Source organism: Pocillopora damicornis, chromosome 1 (assembly GCF_964200805.1).
Source record: "Pocillopora damicornis chromosome 1, jaPocDami1.2, whole genome shotgun sequence".
Lineage (NCBI taxonomy): Eukaryota > Metazoa > Cnidaria > Anthozoa > Scleractinia > Pocilloporidae > Pocillopora > Pocillopora damicornis.
This window is the reverse complement of record NC_142670.1, coordinates 25477391-25495520: the sequence shown is the minus strand read 5'-3', so window position 1 is coordinate 25495520 and position 18130 is coordinate 25477391. Positions and strand designations below refer to the sequence as shown.

At 40.7% G+C, this 18130-nt stretch overlaps 1 protein-coding gene across 1 annotated transcript in view; it reads right to left on the bottom strand.

The window, feature by feature from the left end:
- Positions 1 to 955: 955 nt before the first annotated feature.
- Positions 956 to 18130, bottom strand: part of LOC113666276 (uncharacterized) — a 29632-nt gene continuing 12457 nt past the window's right edge. Inside the window, exons 5-7 of the mRNA XM_089182075.1 lie at positions 14977 to 15048; positions 9800 to 9871; positions 956 to 1031 (exon numbers count right to left, since the gene is read on the bottom strand). Of these exons, the coding sequence (XP_089038201.1) occupies positions 956 to 1031; positions 9800 to 9871; positions 14977 to 15048 (220 nt within the window). The remainder of the gene's footprint in view (positions 1032 to 9799; positions 9872 to 14976; positions 15049 to 18130) is intronic.

The following is an 18130-nucleotide window of genomic DNA, read 5'->3' as shown; positions in this document are numbered from 1 at the left end:
TTAAAACTACAAAGAGGAGTCTTTACTCTTTGACTTACAAATATTTTAGTTCATTATTTGTTACGTATGAAACAGCTCTATGACAAGGTATTAGACAATCTATGCGCTTTCACTTATGGAAATTAAGTAACACATGTTCAACTTGGAAACTCGTCGTGATGGCTTAAACCTTCGGACTTCGAATTCCTATAGTAACTATATGCCGAATATGAACTAATGTCTAAACAAGCTAAATACTTGATAACATTTGGAGGCCCCTCCCTGTGCAAGTGAAACACTATAAATGTCACTATTAGTATTTTTTACTTTCATATTACAAAGATAAAGTAATGGGTAAACTAAGGAGTGTCCCAGTGATTATTGACATGACTCTGTTTCGATTTGTTGAATGGAGATCGACGTTGTGTGACGTTCCTTCATTGTATAGATTTCTTTCTCTAGTTTACTAGATTTTCTTTTTGACGAGCAATGCCACTATTTGACCAAAGAAACTTGTCATGGGAAAACTTTTAAAAGGCGAAACTTGGGAGTGCATTATTTGACAAAGAGATTATACAATATAATAACTACGATTAGAAAGGAAATTCTTTTTGAAAACACTAAATTCAGAACACATTAAATTCGGAATACACTTCACAAATTTTCTCTGATAATTTATATAGCGAGCAAAATTTGAAGATATATAAATGGGAATGGTATGTAGTGTTCAGCAGAAGTGAGGATAGGGATGTAGCACAGGGGGTAGGAGGGTGGAGTCAAAGGGTGCATTTGACCTACGCCACTTCTCCATTGTACGTGCAGGGTAAAAAAATTCCACGTTTACAAAAATAAAACATTCCTGCTTCGTAGCTGATTTCATATGGAGCTAAGACATCGCTGCTCGTATCTGTTGTTATTTTTATCAATGAGCGATGGATTTAACGCGTTTCTCACATAAATAAGACAGACTCCAAACTTACAGCGCTCTCAGCTTGGTGTTGTTACTGAAAATACCTGATGGTAATTTCTTCAACTGGTTGTTGTTCAACCCCCTACCGAAAGTAATAGAGAGGGGTTTTAATTACGTTGTGCTTATCAACATAGTGAGGGCACTGTGTATGCTCGAAAATGACGTATAATTTAGAGTTATAATCTGCTAACAAAGTCATATTGTTTAATAACTGATGTCTTCTGTCCGGTTTTACATATTGAGACCTAACATTGCACACCGTCATTTAGAGCAGTCCTCGTTATGATCCAGGCGACATTGATTGCAGGGAGGGGGAGTTTAAGAAATACCAAGACATAAATTGTCATAATAACTTTTTTTCAACTTTACATACTCATTGTATTCATTTGTACCAGCACAAATGATAACGCCGTGTTTAAAATTATTTCGCTGGTAAAACTCAAGATGTGAAGTAGTTTTTATTGTTTAAAGTAGCTTGAAGAAGGATTGAAAATCAAAAGAAACCCGGCATGTTAGTCCTGTGGTCGGGCTCTATTAAGCAAAATTTTTATGCTTTATAGCTAGTGATATACTCCCTGTGATTTTGATCTCTCAAGGGATGGATGGGGGAGGAATGTCATTACAGAGAGTCGTCCAGAGTGGAATAAAGAGACAATTCGTGTTAAAGCTAACCTTTAGTTATATTATATACTATTTTCGGTGTTATATCTGAGGATACATGACAAACAAAATCTCTGCAAAAACATTGTTTCTAGCTCTTTTAAGTATACCTATCTCATACGATAAATATGAAATATTCCTGCCTGCCACCTTTCGCAAATTTCAATCATTTTAGGCAAAAGAATTAGAAAACGGAGAAAAGGCCTCCAGATAAATGGGAACAATTTCATGATTAAATTGAAATAAGGCGGGACTCTACTCATTGAACCATAATTTACACACTCAAAAATACTGTATATAAGTGGCAGAGGTACAAAACCAAGCTTTCAGCTCCAATTGGGCGTGTCAGCTTAATTGATAGGGCATTATGCCGGAATTGCGGAGGTCATGGGTTCAACTCCGTGAGGGCCTAGGCTCAGTTGTTCGAAGGTCAATTAGCAGTAGTACAGGATCAAATTTAACTCCGGGTTTCTTTTTTCTTTGTTGAAATACCTTTTAGGGATAATTCTCATTTTTCTTTTTAGAGCATGCAATAATCAAATTTGGACAAAGAGAATTAGACTGGATTTTCTTTCAAAGCTTTCAGATCTGAAACCAGATTTTATGCTAACCCTGGGTAATTTTTTCCAGCTTTAAACAACCCGGCCCATTATTTATAGGCTTTATTTCCACAACTGTTTTAACAGTGTTCATTACTGTGATGATCACTCATCTTCAACTTGAACATAATTTTAATTGCGTTGAACGTGAAAGCTTTTTGGCTGGACGGAACCATTGTGGCACAATTTGAATTATATTCGTCATCTCAGTTTAATATTCAGCCCAGCAAATCAACATTAAAATATTTTCAGGTTTTAGCATGATCAAAAATTTTCAGCCGGCCTTCAAGCCTGACGAGAAACAGTTTTGAAGTAAATGAAAATACGAGTAACTAGTTGGTATAGCATGCAGTGGCACAACAGCGCTTCAACGTCGCACAACTAGTATTTTTTTCGTAATGATGCCCATGAACAAATTTTGCCCGTATGGTTGAAAAAGACACTTTTGCTGATAAAGTACCGGATAAAAATTGTCACTTCAATATGGACTTGTTCATGCCACCCACACGGCCACTGGTCCCTCTGTGGCTGACAAGGTGGAATTCTAGGTTGAGCGAGACTTACACAGAGGGATAACGTGCCCTCCCTTGGACCCCACCCTTTGTTCAAAACGTGATGCCCAGTGATGGTGCGGTAAAGACTGAGTTCAGTTAGGCGCAATGCGTTCTCAAGTAATCCCTCTGAGTATGGTGACAACTGGAATTCCAATTGGTAAGTTTCGTTCGAATCTGCATTCACATCTTCTGAACCAAATGCACAGTGGAGATGACTCTTAGAGGGCCTTATTGAGAGACTCAGCAAAATGATGTCCTGCCTGAGTTTTCTTCTTGTTTCTCCAGGCCTCGTACATTTATCGAAAATAAGCACTTTTCATGCGCCTCACTTTGAACGTTAAGCACAAGAAGTTTCACTGGTGAGTACGTGTGACTCTTAGAGCCTCATAGACTTGTCAAATTGAATCAACTCTTGGACGCTGTTCAGCTGTTCTCTGCCAATGTCTTGGGGGACGGGTTCGCCTTCAACATTGTTGCATACCGCACTTAATTAAGACTTCACCTTCCAGGTCTCTCAGCTCATTATGTCGTTGTATAACAAATCCGCTCCGATTACAAATCATGGCGTGGTCTAACACAAAGACTTCCCTGCATGCACACATCAACACGCGTAGAGAATATCATCGATTGGCCATTCATATTGTAGGTTTACAGCATTACGGAACTGATTACAGTTGCGTTCCGTTACCTCAACAATAGGTCGTAGAGATACGGATGTCTTGCATTTTCCAGTGGCTCTAGTAGATCCTGGTTCTTGGGAAGTAAGTCAACCAATATTTTGAGCCGAAGGTGGAAGCGGCATAGTATGCCTATGCTTCTTGTCTAAGCGATCTTCGGGACCGATAGGCGAGTACGTTGAGGTAAGGACATTGGTCTACAGTCAGCATTCGATTATACTTACGCGTAGTCCTACAAGTAACTTGACGGCTTTGACAACCGTCCAGATTTAGTGGCGCGGCCTCCACTATTTGGGGCTTTAAAATTGTCAAGTGTTACGGCTTATTAGGTGATATTTGAGCGTCTGCTGACGGATATACTTGAGGCTCGTTTGGAGTGGCTAGGATCGGATGTATTTTTGGCAACAGGGAACCCTTCCAAGACTGTTTTGTTCAAGCTCTGTAAGGTTGGGGTCACAAGTCGTCTCTCTCTCGAGATTTGTTTGAGGCAGTGGTCTGGAACAGAAAGGAAGTGGTAGGCATTGATGCTTTCGACCTCTACTCTTGCGAGGAAAAGGTCACAGTCCTTCATGTAAGCTTTTGACAGAGTGATGACTAGTAGGATAACTTTCCCAGGCTTGTGGCATATCTCGCAGAATCTCGATACTGCTGATGTCGTGATAAAAGGACGCTCTAGCCTCTTGGGTGCTGATGTTAGGGGCTTCCTGCATAAAAAAGATCAGGGGCTTTTATTCAGTCCGCAGGATGAATTTCTCAGCGAACACGTATTGCTGGTTACGCTCCATGCTAAGGAATGGGGCGAAACATTCCTTCTTGATCTGTGAGTACTTCCTCTTTGCCAACTGGAGCACCCTACTTGTAGATGTCACTGGTTGACCACGCTGCATTTGTAAAAAGCCAAGCCCATCCTTGACCCTCTGAAGGGCCACTTTCGCTGAGTACTGGCGCTTCGAGTCTCGTGAGTTCACATCCACTCTCACTCTTGCGTGTCAGGCTGCGTGGTGGCCTTCGCATACCTGAAAGGTTGTGCAGGAATTTAGAAAGGTACCTCACTGGTCCTATATATCTCCGGTCTGCTGGCACATCTTCTTCATCACACGTCTAATGAATGGCACTTCGCTTCCTTTGAATTCGAAATTCTCCTTGTTCAGTTTGATGTGTTTTGCTTAACAACAGCCTCGGTCTATTATGGCTGAAATTTGTTTGTCTTGCCTACACACAGTATATTCCACAACTCCAAGATTTTATCGATATCACCTTGCTCTTCCTTAGGGGGAAACGGTAAAAAAAAGTGGATATTGCGGGGTTCCGACCCGATAAATGTGATGAAAGACGCCTCTCGATAGTTTCCTAGCATCGAGTGTAAATCGAGTGAAAAATCCATGGTTAAAGTAGTTTTTTCCTATACTTTTCAAAATCTTCACGAAAATCTAGCTTCGGAAGGACTTGAACATAGAAGTGAAGATTTGCTGCGGTGTTTCAGGCTTGGAACTGATGCGCTGCTGCTGCTATCTGGTTGCGGCGTCATATTTTTCAAGGTTCTGTCGCCGTTTCTCTGTCCAATGTCAGCGTAAATTCGACTGAAACACAGGTTAAAAGCTGATATATGTCCTGCCGAGAAGTTGCCATGCCCCCATGTAGCGTTGACGGCCCGAAACAAGAAAAGACAAGGTAAACAGAGCTTTGAACAGATTTGATGAATTACCAGCTCCAAAGCACATGGTTCTATAAGGTCACGATACCTCACAGCAGAGTCCTACAATTACAATACACTCTCACAATTTGGAGGGAAATTATCATAACATGCATAATTTCATGCAAGTTGAGGTTCATATGCATTGGATGTTTTTTTGGGATAGTATGTCACAAGAACCCTTTTCGCTTTTCTTTAATTCAGAAATTGTAACTTGGCACCGGTGTCCACACCTGATTACAAACAGTTATAATGTAAGTGAAGAATACGAGATAAGTGGGTATACCACTCCACATCTTTGCATAATTATTTTTCTAGCATAAAAAACCCTTTACTTTGTTTTATATAGATTGTCGCTTTATCGTAGAATTAAAACTTGCAACCCGCATTCAAAACCGATGATCACAACCTCTGGATCAAATACACAGTGGAGGACTCTTGGTGAGCCTTATTGAGGTAGTCGAATAATTGATATCGTGCCTGCCTGAGTTTTCTTGTTTTCCCTCCAGGCCTCGTACAATCATTGAAAATAAACACCTTTCATGGACGTTACTTCGTACGCTAAGTAATACAGGTCTCACCAGTAAGTGCTTTTAACCTTTAGAGCCCGAAAAACCGTTTGCATTGAGATAAATTTTTGATGCATTTTTGATGCTGGAATAAATTAGTAGCCTGCGTACTTAAAACGTGACCGGACATTGCTCTGATTTGTCACATAGTGGCTAGAGACTTTGTGATGTTGCATCGTTGATGGTCTTTTGTTTATCTTCCAGAGTAACTTACGAAAACGTCCTTTTCAGTAGATTCAAAATCAAGCTCCATTGAACGACACAACGAGACGCTCTTCCTTTCAAGTGGAAAAAATAGGTGTCTAGTGGTCATTCCCCTTCCCCACTCCCATTTTTCCACCTCGACGCAGTAAAGGGAATCAAGCCGAGAAGTGCTCGAATGGATTTCTATATCTTAATTATTAATGATTAATCTGATTTATCAAGGGTAAATAATAAGTCTTTCAATGTTAATGACCTTTTCCTTAAATTCTTTCACATATTCTTTCTTGTGAGGCTTTGCGATAATCCAGCGCTTCTTGCTGTTTGGAATGTAGCCAAAATCTGGACCCAGGGTACTCAACATGTTCCACAATCTGTCGATTTGTGTAGCAGAGCCTGCCCCACCAGCATCATCGGTCAACGAGCACTGCTTTGAAGTGGACGTCACCTGCAGACTCGTGATCAGAGGCTGGATGCTAAGAGCACGAGGAGCCATAGCGATCAGATGTGGTCCTTTCTGCTAAGTGACAGGATCTCTTTGCCTTCAGTGGTAAGTAAACAACTACCTCAACGTATTAGTCGCAAACGCACTTATAAGGTTTACCTCTGTTTTTATTGATTTTGTAGTCGGTTCATTGAGCATCAGCTCGCGCATATAAAAGCTCAGTTGGTGTCCCTTTAATTCCGAGTAGCCTTGCCAACCTAATACTCTTGAAGTTTTTTTACTTTTGACCCTTGGCCCAAGTGGGACCGATATGTGAGTACCTTTGTAATATTGTTTTTAGCTTATGTTTCATAGTTATGGGCCAAATTTTTCAAAGGAACATATCTCTTTCATGTTCTGCATGAGGCCCTAAAACACAGGCGCTAGCAAGCTGGATTGTTTAAGATGCGATGTTTTCTCTTCGGTGTTCCATATTAATGCCTAAAATGGGTAAATGAGCTGCCCAATAATACATGCAACGGGTACACAAAATGTCTTAATAGTCTCATTTAAAATTATATACAGCAGCTCCATTTAAAAAGGTGCAACGAAGAAAGCTATGATCATGTCTTTATTGCTAGGTATAGTCATGATCTAAAATCAAACTTCTGCGTAAAATGATCAAATTTTTTTTAAGAGTTTAAATGAGTCGATTAAAGGAGAACCGGCATGTTAGTCTCCTGATCAGGCTTTACGAAGCAAATTTTGCATGCTTTATAGTCGGTGACGTCTACTCAGCGGCTTTGCACTCTCAAGCGGTAGATGGGTGAGGACGGTAGTCTACAGTCAGCCATTCAGCCTTATGCATTGTGCTGCAAGTAACTTGATAACTTTGACAACCGTCCAGATCTAGTGGTCCGGCCTCCACTTCTTGGAGCTTATCAGGTGTTACAGAGACTGGGCCTTACTTGGTATTGCTACTGTGGCTCTGTCTAATTGTTTAGGTAATATTGTAGCATCTGCTAAAGGAGGTGTTTGAGGTTCTTCTGGAGTGGCTTGGATGAATGGTTGCTGGGAGATCACCTTTTGCACAAGGGAAGCCATCCAAGATTGTGTTTTTAAACCTCTGTAGATTGGATCACATATCTCTCTCTCTCTCTCTTTCTCTCTGGGCTTCACTGAGTAAGTGATCTGCAACGGAAAGGAAGTAGTAGGTATGAATGCGTTCGACGGCTTCTATTGCTGGGGAAAGATCACAGTCCTTCATGAGAGCTCTTGATAGACAGCTGGCTAACAGTATACTTTTCCCAGGCTTGTAGCGTATCTTGTAGTTATACTGCTGAAGTGGCGACAAGGCACTTTAGCTTCTTAGATGCTTGCTAGGGTCTTCTGGATAATAAAGAACAGGGCTTTTTGATCAGTCCGCAGGATGACTTTCTTACCAAACACATCCGCAAATATTACCAAACAAGTATGCTAAAGACCGGGTCCAAAAATTACTTCTCGATCTGGGAATACTTCCTCTCTGCCAACCGGAGTGCCCTCTGACTTGCAGATTTAAGTTGTTCATTATGCTAGATCGGTAAAAAGCCAAGCCCATCCCTGGAGGCGTCTCCTTCGCCCTGTGTTGGGTCACTCTTTCTAAAGTACTTGAGTGCTGGTGCTTTGGAAAAAAGCGTCTTTGATCTTTTCGAAGGCATCTTTCTGCTCAAGAGTCCAGATCCACTGGACATTCTTGCATTCTGAAAGGTATTAAAATATATAGAAAGATACCTCCTAGCCCCATAAATCTTTGCACTGCTGATGCATCTGCTGGTCGCTCCATCTTGACTGCTGCGTCCAATTTCCTTTAATCTGCCTTCAATCCATTCTTCGCCATCACAGATCCAATGAGTGGCACTTTGTTTCATTTGAATTCGAACTTTTTGAGCTAGATGAATTTTGCTCCACAACATACCTGCTCTATTATGACTGAAATTTATTTAGCACTAGAAAATTGTGTTCGTCTTGCCTACGCAGTAATTATTTCACATCTCTAATAATTTCTTTTCCATGGAGGAAAAGGGTAAACCAGAGTGGACATCAAGGGCTTCTGTCTCGATACCTGTGATCTCCACGAAGACCTAGTCTCGGAGGAACTGGAACAGTAGAAGTGAAGATTTTCTGCGGTGTTTGAGGCTTACAAATGATGCTCTGCTGCTGGTATCTGGTTGTTACGTCATATTTTTCAATGTTCTGTCGCCGTTTCTCTGTCCAAAGTCAGCTTAAATTCGGGTAAACATAGCTTAAAAGCTGCGATATGTCTTGCTGAGAACCTGCCATGCCCCTATGTAGCGTTAGCTGCCCGAAATGTTAGAAAAGGCAAAAATAGGACCGTAGTGGTCACTTATCTCCCCCACCCTTTCCTTTCCTATCTCGATGCTTCAAAGGAAAGTAAGGCCGAGAAGCGCTCGAATGGATTACTATATATTAATCATTAATGATTAATCAGATTTCATTAGGCAGTCTAATTATTGTGATTCCATAAACTGTCCCTAAAATTATCTGATTATGTACTCTTGTCTTGCTTTTTTAAAATTCAGTAGGATTTAGACTACAAAGAAAAGCCTTAACTATTTGACTTACAGATATTTTAATTTGTTATTTGGGACGTGTGAAACAGCTCTATGACAAGCTATTAGACAAACTATGCGCTTTCACTTTTGGAAGTTAAACAAAATGTGTTCAACTTGGAAACTCGTCGCGATAGCTTAAACCTTCGGACTCCTAATTCCTATAGTAAGTTCATGCCAAATATGAACAAATGACTAAAATCGTAAGAAACAAACTGAATACTTGATAACATTTGGACGCCCCTCCCTGTGCAAGTGAAACGCTATAAATGTCACTGGCGAGTACTTCTGACTTTCATATCACAAGGGTACAGCAATATGTAAATTATGGTGTGTCCCAGTGATTATTGACCTGGTCTTGTTCCGATTTTTTGCATGGAGTTTAGAGATCGACCAGGGAAGCTTATCATGGGAAAACTTTTTAAAGGTGAAACTTGGAAGTGTATTCTTTGACAAGGATATTACACAATAAAGTAAACTACGATTAGAAAGAAAATTCTTGTTGATAACACTAACTTCAGAACATACTAACTTCGGAAAACACTTCACAAATTTTCTTTGATAATTTGTATATCGAGCAAAATGTAAAGATGTAGTAGAGGAAATGGCATCTAGTTTTCAGTAGAAGTGAGGATAGGGATGTAGCACAGGGGGTAGGAGGGTGGAGTCCATGGGTGCATTTGACTAACACCACTACCCCATTGTGTTTGCTGGGGAAATAAATTCCATGTTTACCAAAATAAACATTCCTGCTTCGTAGCTGATTTTATTTGGAGCTAGGACATCGCTGCTCGTATCTGCTACCAATGCTCGATGGATTTAACGCGTTCCTTACACAAATGAGACAGACTCCAAACTTACAGCGCTGCCAGCTTGGTGTTGTTCCTGAAAATGCCTGATGGTAATTTCTTTAATTGGTTGTTGTTCAACTTCCTACCAAAAGTAATAGAGAGGGGTTTTCATTACATTGTGCTTGTCAACATGGTGCGGGCCCCATGTATGCTCGAAAATGACGTATTTTTTTAGAATTATAATCTGCTGACAAAGTCACATTGTCTAAAAATCGATGTCTTCTGCCCGGTTTTACACATCGAGACCTACGATTACACACTGTCATGTGGAGCAGTCCTTATTATAAGCCAGGCGACATTGATGCAGGGAGGGGAAGTTAAGATACCAAGACACAAATTGTCTAAATAGTTTTTTTTTTTTTAACTTTACATACACAGTGTCCTCCCTGTGATTTTTTCCCTCAAAGGATGGATTTGTTATTGAGAGACTCCAAAAAATGATGTTCTGCCTGAGTTTTCTTCTTGTCTCTCCAGGCTTCATACAGTGTTCGAAAATAAGTACCTTTCTTCACCTTACATTGCACTTTAAGTCCTATAGGTTTCAGTGGTGAGTACTTGTGACTCTTAGATCCTCATAAACTTGCAGATTGAATCAACTCTTGGACGCAACAAGATGCAATTGGGATCCTAGGATAAATTAGTAACCTGCCTACTTTAAATAAGACAAGACTTTTTTTTGATATGTCACGCAGAGGTTAGAGACTTTGAGATGTCACTCCATTGATGGTCTATCGTTTATCTACGGCGTAACTAACAAACTTATCCTTGGCAGCGGATTAAAAAACCAAGCACAATTGAACAATACAACGAAGCGCTCTTCTCTTCGGGTGGCAAAAAATAGGCCTCTAGTAGTGGCCATCTCCCCCTCCCCCCTCTCTCCCCTTTTCATAGAATGTTCTTCTACTCGTTTTCTTTCCCTGGCGTTGCATTTTATCTTTTCTTGCCTCATTAAATCCTATCAAATCGAAATTTATCGCATTTCAATGACAAGGCGGCCGGTTAAGAGTCTGAGTGTTAAGGTTACCAAACAAGGGCCCATTTGTGAAAGCAAAATAATGACAATGATAATGATATCAAAGATACAATTATGATACTACTTTCGAGTACTATCATATTTTATTCTTATCAAAGTTTCTCTTTCTGACGGTTGTGGTAAATATGAGGGATGTTAATGTTTCGTGTCAAATGTCGAGAATTCTCATGGATTAGTGGTGCTTCTTCTCATTCTCATGCATGTCTGTGGATTTTTTATGGCTCTTGGCTCTTATAGGACTCGCCATTTGGGTGGCAAACCCTGACATCAGAGAATGCCAATCATTGGTGCTCGCGGAGTCCATGTGCATGAATGACAAGCCTTGTGCTTTGTTAGATCCTCTGTTCAGCTGTAATATCATCCACTGGCCAGTCATATTGTAGTTTGACAGCAGTACGGAACTTCTGTTTAATCAGGTTGGCTCCCAATTCTCGGAAAGGAAGCATTGCCAGCCTTTTCCAACCACTAGGTCAAGCACTCGCTTAATCTTTGGTGGTTCTCCTGGTCTTTCAAAAGTGAATAAGTTCTGTGCCGACTTACTAGGAGACTCGCTCGGTAGTTGTTGTGTTTGAAATGCTTGAGATACTTAAGGAGGTGCGTTGACGTTTTGACTGATGAAGCGTAATTTCGGCTTGGATTTGCAAGGCACACGCACCTCCAAGGTGAACATTAGAGCTATCATGTCCGTATCTAGCTGATTACACGTGCGTTTCGACATTCCAGGAATAAGTCTCAGAGTTATTGCTTCCTCCAGTGGCTCAAGTAGATCCTGATGCCTGGGGCAGTGTTGCCAGAAAGTACTTCCACCAAGGTTTTAAGCCCAAGATGGAAACGGCATAGCATGCCTATGGCTGTGTCTAAGCGAACTCTGCCAATTACCCTACTTCACAAACCCAATCAGACACCTTCTCACAGACGATACACTTGATACTCTCGTGAGCCTATGTCCACGCCCCGTTGTGCTCTCCATTCTATAATGTTATATAAATGTCCTTTTCTTTAAATGCTTCCTTCACATTTCCGTCTTGTTTGGCTTTGCGACAATCCATCCCTTCCCTCTTTGTTTGGGAAGAAACCAAAATCTGAACCCAGAGTACTCCGCATTCCCTACTATCTCATTTCCATAGTATAACCTGTCCCACCACTCAGTATCATTGGGGAAACAGCTCTGCTTTGCCGTGGACGCCACCTGTAGACACGTGATCATAGGCTGGGTGCTTAGAACAAAAAGAGCCACAGCGATCGGGTCTCCCCGCGTAGTCCCTTCTGCCCATTGACAGGATCTATTTACCACCATTAATAAGTTAATAATTGTCTTCACGTCTTAGCCACTAACGTACCTGTAACGTTTAATTCTGTTTTCTTTTCTTTGTTTTTTTAATCGATCCTTTGAGCATCACCACGAGTATATAAAAGCTGAGTCAGCATCCCTTTCAAGTAATTTTCCCTTTGATTTCGAGTGGCCTTGACAACCGGGACCTCTTAATGTTTTTTGACCCTTCACCGTTGGCTCAAGCGAGACCGATATGTAAGTACCCTTGTAAGTTTGTTTTTAGGTCTTTTTCTACAGTTATGGGCAAACATTACAAAGGAACATATCTCTTTCATGTTCTGTATGAGGCCCTAAAACACACCCGCTAACAGACTCGTTTGTTTAAGATGCGATGTTTTCTCTTCGTGTTTCATATTAATGCCTTAAATAGATTATAAAGCTGCCTAAAAATGCATGTAACGGGTAAGTTTATGTTCGGTCACGTAGTGTAGTCTTCATAATGTGCCAGAAAACATTGATTGAAGGCGAGGCTAGAGTTTGATTACCGATAAAGGAAAAGAGTGGGAAATTTTAAAATACTGACACAAAATGTCTCAGTTGTTCCATTTAAAATTATACGAAGCGTGTTTAATCCAGCAGGTGCAAAGAGCGCTACGTTCAGGTTTATACTGCTAGGTATAGTCATGACCTAAAATCAAAATTATGTGCAAAATAATCTAGTTTTTTTTAAGAGTTCAAAACAGTTGATTAGAAGAGAACCGGTATGTTAGTCTCCTGATCAGGCTTTATGAAGCATAATTTGCATGCCTTATAGTCACTAATCAGATCTAGTGGTCCGATATCCACTACTTAGGGCTTGTCCGGTGTTACAGACAGAGACTGGGCCTTGCTGGCATTGCCACTATGACTCTGCCTAGTTGTGAAAATAATATTTGAGCTTCTGCTAGCAGAGGTACTTGAGGCTCATCCGGAGCGCCTGGGATGGATTGTCGTAAGGAGATCATCTTCTGCAGCAAAAAGCCGTCCATATTGGTGGATACGGTCAACGCCAACGACCGACGTCAAAAATTACTTCTCGACCGGTGAATACTTTCTCTCTACCACCGAGAGCGCCCCACTTCTATATGTCACTGGTTGACCATGCTGCATCAGTAAAAAGCCAAACCCATCCTCGGACGCATCTTCTTGGCCCCCTGTTGGGTCACCCTTACTAAAGTAATTGAGTACTGGTGCTCCAGAAACTGCGTCTTTGAATTCTTTGAAGGCATCTCTCTACTCATGAGTCCAGATCCACTCAGCATTCTTGCGTAACAGGCGGCATAGTGGCTCTTACATTCTTGAGAGGTTTTATAGGAATTTTAAAAAGTACCTCATTAGCCCTAATAATCTCTGGATGGATGGATGCCTTTATTTAAAAATAAAAATAAACCTCAGGGTAGCCCCGTCAGAGGCCCTAAAGAGCCACCTGCTATCAATGGGAGCCTGAACTGCACTGCTGATACATGTGCTGGTCACTCCATCTTGACTGTTGCGTTTGATTTCCCTGAAATTTGTTAAGCGCTCGAAAATTGATTTCGTCTTACTTAGCAGCAATTATCTACATCTCTAGGACTTTATCAATCCTGCCTTCCCCTCGTTAGGGGTAAAGGGTTAACCAGGGTGGATATGGAGGGCTTCTGACCCGATACATGTGATGAAAGACGTTACTCGATAGTCGTCCAGCTTCAAGTGTAAATGGAGGATAAATTCCGTGTTTCAAGTGATTTATTGCAATATTTTTCTAGATCTCCACGAAGTTCTAGCCTCGAAAGAACTTGAACATTAGAAATGAAGATTTGCTCCCATGTTGGTGGCTTGGAACTGATGCATTGCTGCAGCTATCTGCTAGCAACGTCATATTTTTTGCAGATTCAGCCGCTGTGTCTAGGTCCAAAGTCAGCTTAAATTCGACAGAAACACAGGTTAAAAGCTGCTACATGTCTTGCTGAGAATTTCCAATGCCACCATGTAGCGTTAGCGGCCCGAATTAGAAAAGATCAGGTAAACAGGACTTTGAACCGGTTTGATGGCCAACCAGCTCAAAAACACATAAGGTCACTAGGTCACGATATCTCGCACTACAGTCCTACCATTGTAAGACCCTCTTACAATTTTGGAGGGAAAACAAAATAACATGCATAGTTTTAAGCAAGTCAAGGTTCTTACTCTGCATTGGGTGTTTTTCCGTGATAGTATATCAAAAACCTTTTTCAGATTTTCTTCAATTTAGAAAATGTCGCTTTCGACCAATATCCTCTCCTGATTATAAAAAATTATATTGTAAATGAAGAGAATATGACGAGTAGGTATACAACTCGAAAGCTTCGCATAGTTAGTATTCTAACATAAATAACTTATACCTTGTTTAATATAGATTGTCGTTTTGCAAGCCGCATTCAAAAGCGATAATCACATCCTCTGGAGTAAATGCACAGTAAATGGGACTCTTTGAGAGCCTTATCGAAAGACTTGAATAAATGATATCGTGCCTGAGTTTTCTTGTTATCTCTCCAGGCCCATTCGTTGGAAATAAGCACATTTCATGCGCTTTACGTCGTACGCTTAGTGCTACAGGTTTCACCGGTGAGTACTTTTGACCAAAAACGGTCTGGAGATTTTTCACGCAATAAGTTGCTATTAGGCTTCCAGGATAATTCAATAGCCCGCGTACTTAGAATTTGACCGTAATTTATAACCTTGGCTACAAGGTTTAATCATTGTTATAACTTAAATGTTACAACTGTCCCTCGAATTATCTGTTTATGTCCTCTTGTCTTCCTTTTTACAAATTCAGTAGGCCTAGAGTAAAACTATCGAAAATGTTCTTTAATTTTTTACTTACAGATCTATTAGGTTGATATTGTTACTGAATATTTCTTTTGGCAAGTCCTCCAACTGGTTGTTTTGCAAGTACCTTTCAGTAAAAGACGGCAGTTAGTGTTTGAAACAAGTATTCAGCTGCTTTATCAATCTAAACTCATTAACATTATCGTCAATATTTTGACCAGTTAGAGTTGTTCAGGGTAAGCACCGAACAACTATAACAACATCCCTCTAAGATTTCTTCGATTACATCCTTCTTAGGAGGAATCCCGATAAACTTAGTTGATACCCTTTTTACTTTTGCGACTAATTTTTGGTAGGACTGCTAAGAAAAAGGCTAATTTCCCATGGCCTCGGCAGAATGAAAGAGTCGCAAATAGTGTGTAATTTTACAACATTACAATTGCAGCCATCTTTGAAAATAGGCTTCTGAGCTCTGAAGCTTATAAAGTTTCACAGAAATATCAATTTATAATTAAGACCGAGAGGGAACAATCGTAACTGCAATTTAAGTTGTCTCCAGCATTAGCACCATTATCGCAAACACAGAACTTTGGCTTACAGAGAATCTTACTTGAAGGGTTAATAATCTTTAGGGAAGCATGAAACTGGACTCAAACCGAATACTTCCGCTTTGTTCTAAAGCATTTTCGTATTTTGCCTAATGGTCGTATTGAGACCTGGTTCATAATCCACCGACACCTCGAAAGCGTAAAGCGTTAAACTCTTATAGTTGATTATTTGATAGCGGTACATATAGAATGTTCTTTAACTCTTTTTCTTTCCCTAGCATTGCATTTTATCTTTTCTTGCCTTTTGAAATCCCATCAAATCGAATATTGATCGCATTTCAATTATAGGAAGCTGGTAAATATTCTGAGCGTTAAGGATACCTAGCAAAGGCCCATTTTGATAAAAAAAGAAAAAATATATAAAATCAAAGTGTCAAACAAATGATACAACCACAGCTATGACAACAGTGGTAATGATAACAGTGGTATTCATAATAGCAGTTATGATACTACTTTCGAGTACAATCATATTTTATTCTTATCGAGGTGACGCATTCTGCCGGTTGTGGTAAATATTAGGGATGTTAAGGTTCCGTGTTCAATGTCCAGCACTCTCAGCTCATTATGTCGTTGTATGACAAATCTGCCTCGTTTACAAATCATGGCGTTGTCTAACGTACAGACTTGTCCGCAAACACTCGTGGATACGTGGAGGGAATATCATCGACTGACCAGCCATATTGTGGTTTGACAGCATTACAGAACTCCTTTTTAATCAAATTGGAGCCCATTTCTCGGAGAGGAAGTACTGTCAGCCGCACCGATGACCCTTTTTCAGCTGCCAGGTCAAGCACCTTACCCTAATGTCTTTGTGTTTTCCTGGTCTTTCGCAACTGAATACGTTGTGAGCCGACTTTTAAGAGACTCGTCCGGTAGCTGGTGTGTTTATGATGTGTGAGATGCTTAACGAGGTGCGTTGTCACTTCGACTGAGGAAGGGTACTCCCACCTTGGATTTGCAAGGCACAGGCCCCTCCCAGGCAAATACGAGCGCTGGATGTTCGTATCTAGCTGATTACACTTGCGTTTCGTTATCCCAGTAATAAGTCCCAGAGATATTACATTCTCCAATGGCTCTAGTAGATCTTGGTACTTTAGCAGTGTTGCCAGAAAGTAAGTTCACCGATGTTTTAAGCCGAAGGTGGAAACGGCATGGTATTCCTGAGGCTGTGTCTAAGCGAACTTTGCCAATTAACCTATTTCGCTAACCCATTCAGGCACCTTCTCAGTGACGAATTCCTCTTGATACTCTCGTGAGCCTATCGCCGTGCCCCGTTGTGCCTTCCATTATATAATGTTGTGTTAATGCCCTTTTCTTTAAATACTTCCTTCACACTTTCTGTCTTGTCCGGCTTTGCAATAAACCATCACTTCTCTTTGTTTGGAAAGAAGCCAAAATCTGTACCAGGGTACTCCGCATTCCCTACTATTTCATTTCTGTAATATAACCTGTCCCACCAGCATCAATGGGGAACCGGCACTGCTTTGCTGTGGACGCCACCTGAAGACATGTGATCATAGGCTGGACGCTAAGAACAAAGAGAGCCATAGCGACCGGATCTCCCTGTGTGATCCTGCTCAGTGACAGGATCTTTTTACCATCAGTGATAAGTTAATAATTGTCTCCATGTCTTAACCACGAACGTACCTAAAACGTTTATTTTGGTGTTTTTTTTTCGGTTTTTGTAATGGGTCCTTTGAGCATCACCACACGCATACAAAAGCTGAGTTGGTATCCCTTTCAACTAGTGTTCCCTTTGATTTCGAATGGCCTTGTCAATCTGGATCTCTTGATGTTTTTTGCCTCTTGACCCTCAAGCGGGACTGATTTGTGAGTTCCTTTGTAATTTTGTTTTTAGATTACATTTTATTGCTATGGGCAAACAATACAAAAGAACATATCTCTTTCATGTTTGGAATGAGGCCTAAAAACACATCCGCTAAGAAACTAAGATTTTTACCGATTCTCCCTTTCTCTTCTCTAGGGGCAAAGCAGAAGCCCTTGATATCCCGGTTTATCGGGTAAACCAGGATATCGAGGGCTTCTGACCCGATACATGTGATGAACGTCGCTGCTCGATAGTCTTCCAGCTTCGAGTGTAAATGGAGGGTAAATTCCATGTTTGAGGTCAATTTTTGCAATTATTTTCTAAATCTCCGCAAAGATCTAGCCTCAGAAGCACTGGCACAAAGAAGTGAAGATTTGCTGCACTGTTTGTGGCTGAGAACTGATGCGCTACTGCTGCTATCTGCTTGCGACGTCATATTTGTCGAGGTTTGATGGCCTACCAGTTTGGTCTTTGAACCGATTTGATGGCCTACCAGCTCTAAAGCACATGGTTCTTCTAGGTCACGATATCTAGCAACACACTCCTACCATTACAAAACCCTTTTTACAATTTGGAGGGGAAACAACATAAGAGGTATAATTTTATCTTTATTCTTAATTTAAATGTAAAGTCGAGGTTCATATTCTCCACTGGATCTTTTACTGTGATAGTATATCACAAATATCTTTTTCAGATTTTCTTCAAATAAGGAAGTGTAACTTGCGACCGGTGTCCAAATCTTATTACAAACAAGTATAATGTAGATGAAGACA